This window comes from Stomoxys calcitrans, chromosome 1 (assembly GCF_963082655.1).
Source record: "Stomoxys calcitrans chromosome 1, idStoCalc2.1, whole genome shotgun sequence".
Classification (NCBI taxonomy): Eukaryota; Metazoa; Arthropoda; class Insecta; order Diptera; family Muscidae; genus Stomoxys; species Stomoxys calcitrans.
The window spans coordinates 56,820,305-56,825,179 of record NC_081552.1 but is presented as its reverse complement, the minus strand read 5'-3'; the positions used below and the strand labels follow the sequence as shown (position 1 = coordinate 56,825,179).

Below are 4,875 nucleotides of genomic sequence, written 5' to 3'. Positions count from 1 at the left end.
TTCTGGGTGTCTACCCCTTTCCCAAAATACCCGACAAACAGCAATTTTTTAGTAACCATCGCAATATGGGGCTCAAATAAAGGTATTTGGGAGTAGAATACGAATTTGATATCTAAATGTAGGAGCATGTATTTAGGTCGTCACCCATTTCCCAAAACACCCCCCAATTGAAAAAATTTTTCGACCATGCCAATATATGGCTCAAATGAAAGGTATTTGAGATTAGCAAGCGAATTTGATAACCTAGTTTGGGGCCATGTGTTTGGGGGACGCCTCATCCTGTAAACTCCTCTTAAGTAAATGGTATTTGAGAGAAGAGCACGATGCTGATATTTTTTTAACACCACTAAATCTGATATCATTAGAATATCGGGCTGAAATGAAGAATTTTAAGAATGGAGTACACCTTACATCCAAACTTAAATTCGTAGACCAATAAAGATCATATGAAATTCAGATAAAGGCACAAATATTGTTAAACTGTTAGTCAAGTTAGCATGGTATTTTACTAAAAGATCTTTAACTGTCGAAAATAAATATTCCAAGGAAACTTTTGTGCCATATAAATAAAAGAAGGCGCAGCGAAGCGGGCCCGGGTCAGCTAGTTTACTATAATATTAAATTAAGTTAAATATATAAATAATTGGTAGTTAGAGTTCCGACTTAAGCTGACATATATCAGCACGAGCAGCTAGGACTTAGCTGGGTGGAGGCAGAATAAACCAGAAAAACTGTTTGTGGCAAATAAAGTACTGCACTAAATGATCATTCTGAAAACATGCTTTAAATTCTACATCCAAATAAAATACTATTGTACAAATAGAAAAATCTTTATTGGAACTAATATCATGTTGAATGTACTTCAATTATGGCACACCAACTTTTTCATTACTTAAACAAGTAAAAAGGCGTTAAGTTCGGCCGGGCCGAACTTTGGATACCCACCACCTCGGGTATATATGTAAAACACCTTTCGTCAAAATCCGGTGAAAAATGCATACCTTATGCCCCATAGCAGCTATATCGAAATATGTTTCGATTTGGACCAAATTCTTATAAGTACAAGTCATTTTTCAATTGCGTATAACAAAATATTGGTCTTTTAAGTAGCTATATCTAAAATTAAACCGATTTGAACCATGCACTAAACGGATGTCGAAATGCTTAGCATAAGTCACTGTGTAAAATTTAAGTGAAATCGGATTATAAATGCGATTTTATGGGACCAAAACTATAAATCGGGATATCGGTCTATATGGCAGACCTGGACGGATCTGGATCAAACTTAACAAGTAAAAAGGCATTAAGTTCGGCCGGGCCGAACTTTGGATACCCACCACCTCGGGTATATAAGTAAACCACCTTTCATCAAAATTCGGTGAAAATTTCATGCCTTATACTCATATACCTCATACCGATCTGAACTATATACGACACGATGTCGAAAAGCCTACCATAAGGCACTGTGTCAAATTTCAGTGAAATCGGATTATAAATGCGCCTTTTTTGGGGCCAAGACTTTAAATCGAGATATCATTCTATTGTATTTGGCAGCAATATGCAAATCTTGATCGATGTAGACCTAATTGCAGAAATATGTGGAGGGGCTTAACTTAACTCTTTGTCCCAAATTTCTGCAACATCGGAAAATAAATGCGCCCTGAATGGGCCCAAAACTTTAAATCGATAGATCGGTCTATATGGCAGCTATATCCAAATCTGGACCGATCTATGTCATAATGCAGAATTATGTCAAGGGGCTTAACGTAACTCACTGTTCCAAATTTCGCCGACATCGAACAATAAATGCGCCTTTTATGGGCCTAAGACCCTAAATCGGTGGGTGGTTCTATATGGCATCTATATTCAAATCTGGACCGATTTAGGCCAAAATGACGAAGGATTTCGAAGAGCCTAACACAACCCACTGTCCCAAATTTCAGCAAAATCGGATAATAAATGTGGCTTTTAAGGGCTTTAGATCCTAAATCGGATAATCGGTCTATATGACAGCTATATCCAAATCTGAACCGATATGAACCAAATTAAAGATGAATGTTAAAGGGCGTAACACAACTCACTTTTCCAAATTTCAGCAAAATCGGATAGTAAATGTGGCTTTTATGGGCCTAAGACACTAAATCGGAGGATCGGTCTATATGGCAGCTATATCCAAATCTGGACCGATCTGGGCCAAATTGACGAAAGATGTCGAAGGGCCTAACGCAATTCACTGCCTCAAATTTCAGCAAAATCGGATAGTAAATGTGACTTTTATTGGCCTAAGACCCTAAATCGGCGGATGGGTCTATATGGGGGCTATATCATGATATAGTCCGATATAGCCCATCTTCGAACTTAACCTGCTTATGGACAAAAAAAAAGAATCTGTGGCAAGTTTCAGCTCAATATCTCTATTTTTAAAGACTGTAGCGTGATTCCAACAGACAGACGGACGGACGGACGGACATGTCTAGATCGTCTTAGATTTTTACGCTGATCAAGAATATATATACTTTATAGGGTCGGAAATGGACATATCGATGTGTTGCAAACGGAATGACAAAATGAATGTACCCCCATACATCGGTGGTGCGTATAAAAATTGTTTTCCTAGGCAAGCAAATAAAAAACCAACCAAAACAAAAAAAAAAATCAGCTGTTTTTCTGCAAATTTCACTGAAAGTCGTTCGCGTACTTTTGCTTGCAAATTTTTTAAACAGAGTAAAATGGCTCTAACTCTTCTGCAAATTTTTACTGGAAAAGCACGCGAACAGACCTTATGATGCAATGTTATTTTATTTTTTTAAATTTTTTTTGTATAAACTTTATCGCTCTTTTTTTTAGCTATTTCTTCCAAAAAAGAGTAATGCCAGCTTTAACGTTAACCCGTTTTTCACCATTGGCATTGATTACAACCGTTACATTGTATTTTCCAGGGAACACAGGGAATGGCAAAATCGTTCGTTCTGCGCGTAAACTAGATATAATCAAGTCATGCTAGGAGAAATAATCAAAATGTTAGACTCAAGCATTCAAATACTGCTTAAATGGTTCGAAAGCTTAGCAAAGCTAGTCAATTCAGTGTATTTGATAATAATCATACTCACATTGTATGGACATGAGTGGTTTATATTAACGAAACTACGAATATTTGAGTACATGCGGTGAAAGGCGTAGTGCCTTCCTGGATTTTTGAACAATTTACATATATCCCAAGTGGCGTTAATAAGACTAACAGGCTTAAAGGCACTCTGGTATGTTAATAGAACATCCCCTTTCAAACTGGTAACTGGTAACTTCAGCCATTTTATATAGATGGACAAGTCAGATGTCGAAGCGTTGCATGTCTCAAATACTCCAAATAGCGGATCGTATGAGACACATTTTATCCACACACCAACAACTTGAGTGGTCGCCTTAAGAAGGAAAAAGGAAAAAATTTGTTCGCTATTAAGTCACTAAAATAGTTCAGTGGTACATTTATCAACCTCCTGATATAAAAAAATATTAATTAACCACATCCAAATTATTGCCCGACCCATTTTATTTAGGCTTCAACACGCAATATGTATTTTAGGCAAGCTAACGATTAACTGTTTCTTAAATATTTTTTGAAATATCATTATTCTCATGGTCATGCATGATATACAGACGAAATGAAAACTGTTTACACATGGGTGATTTTTATCATGCTTTATTAATTACCTATGCATATTGTTGTTGTTGCTTTGCTTAATAATAGATTTAGGTACACGACAATAATGAATTTTTAGAAATTTTTTCATTAAATACTTTGACTACCATTGTACAATATTTAGTTAAGTCATTTAATTTGTATACTAATCTAGTAATTCCAATAGTAGGACCTCGAAATATTGATCTAAGACCCCGTAAAGTATATATATTCTTGATCGTCTCGACATGATGTGTCGATGTAGTCATGTCCGTCTGTCGAAATCACTATAGCGGTCGAACCCGTAAAGCTAGCCGCCTGAATTTTGCACATATACTTACTTATAAGTTGGTCGATGGCGATTGCAAATAGACCATATCGGTTCAGATTTGGATACAGCTCCCATATAAACCGGTCTTCCGAATTGGCTTCTTGAGCCCTTACAAGACGGAATTTTGGGATTGTAAATGGGCCATATCAGTCCATGTTTTGATATAGATGCCATATAAACCGATCTTGGATCTTGACTTCTGAAGCCTCTAGAGGGCGAAATTCTCATCCGATTTGGCTTAAATATTGTACAAAGTGTTTTGCTATGACTTCCAACAACTGTGCTTAGTATGGTATAAACCGGCCCATAACCTGAGGTAGCTGCCATATAAACCGATCTGGGATCTTGAGCCACTAGAGGACGCAATTCTCATTTGAATGAAGTGTATGAAGTGTTTTGTTATGATTTCTAACAACTATCCTAAGAACGGGCCGAAGCGGTCTATAACCTGATTGATATAGCTGCCATATAAACCCCATCTTGAATCTTGATTTCTTATGCTACTAGAGGGCGCAGTTGTTATCCGATTTGGCTGAAATTATGCATGAGCTGTTCTGTTGTTTTTATGACTTCCGAAAACTGTAGAAAGTATAGTGCTAATCGGTACATAACTTGATATAGCGGCCATATGAATCGATCTGATATCTTGACTTCTTAGGCCTCTAGAGGACACAATTCCAATACGATTTGGCTAACATTTTGTGCAACGGCTTCTCCCATGACCTTCAACAGTGTTCAATATGGTCTGAATCGATCTATAGCCTGATACAACTTCCATATAAACCGATCTCGACCGATTATGCTTTTTGAGCCCCTACAAGCAGAAATTCTAATTCGAATGGAGTAACATATTACCCAATGACTTCAA

General features: G+C 37.0%; 1 protein-coding gene across 1 annotated transcript; it reads right to left on the bottom strand.

Annotated features, from left to right (window-relative positions):
- Positions 1-2,693: 2,693 nt before the first annotated feature.
- Positions 2,694-3,587, bottom strand: LOC106094864 (uncharacterized). Its single transcript, XM_013262103.2, has 3 exons — positions 3,492-3,587; positions 3,111-3,419; positions 2,694-3,000 (listed from the first exon to the last, which is right to left on the bottom strand). Exons 1-3 carry the CDS (start codon positions 3,543-3,545, stop codon positions 2,848-2,850), a joined length of 516 nt encoding a protein of 171 aa, XP_013117557.2. The 5' UTR covers positions 3,546-3,587; the 3' UTR covers positions 2,694-2,847.
- Between the last annotated feature and the right edge of the window lie 1,288 nt (positions 3,588-4,875).

Excerpts from the sequence above, each read along its gene's own strand:
- LOC106094864 (XM_013262103.2), bottom strand. The coding sequence starts at position 3,545 with ATGGGTCGGGCAATAATTTGGATGTGGTTAATTAATATTTTTTTATAT. Across the intron at positions 3,420-3,491 it reads ATATTTTTTTATATCAGGAG|GCGACCACTCAAGTTGTTGG; the intron begins GTTGATAAATGT and ends TTCCTTCTTAAG. Across the intron at positions 3,001-3,110 it reads ACCACTCATGTCCATACAAT|CATGACTTGATTATATCTAG; the intron begins GTGAGTATGATT and ends TATTTCTCCTAG.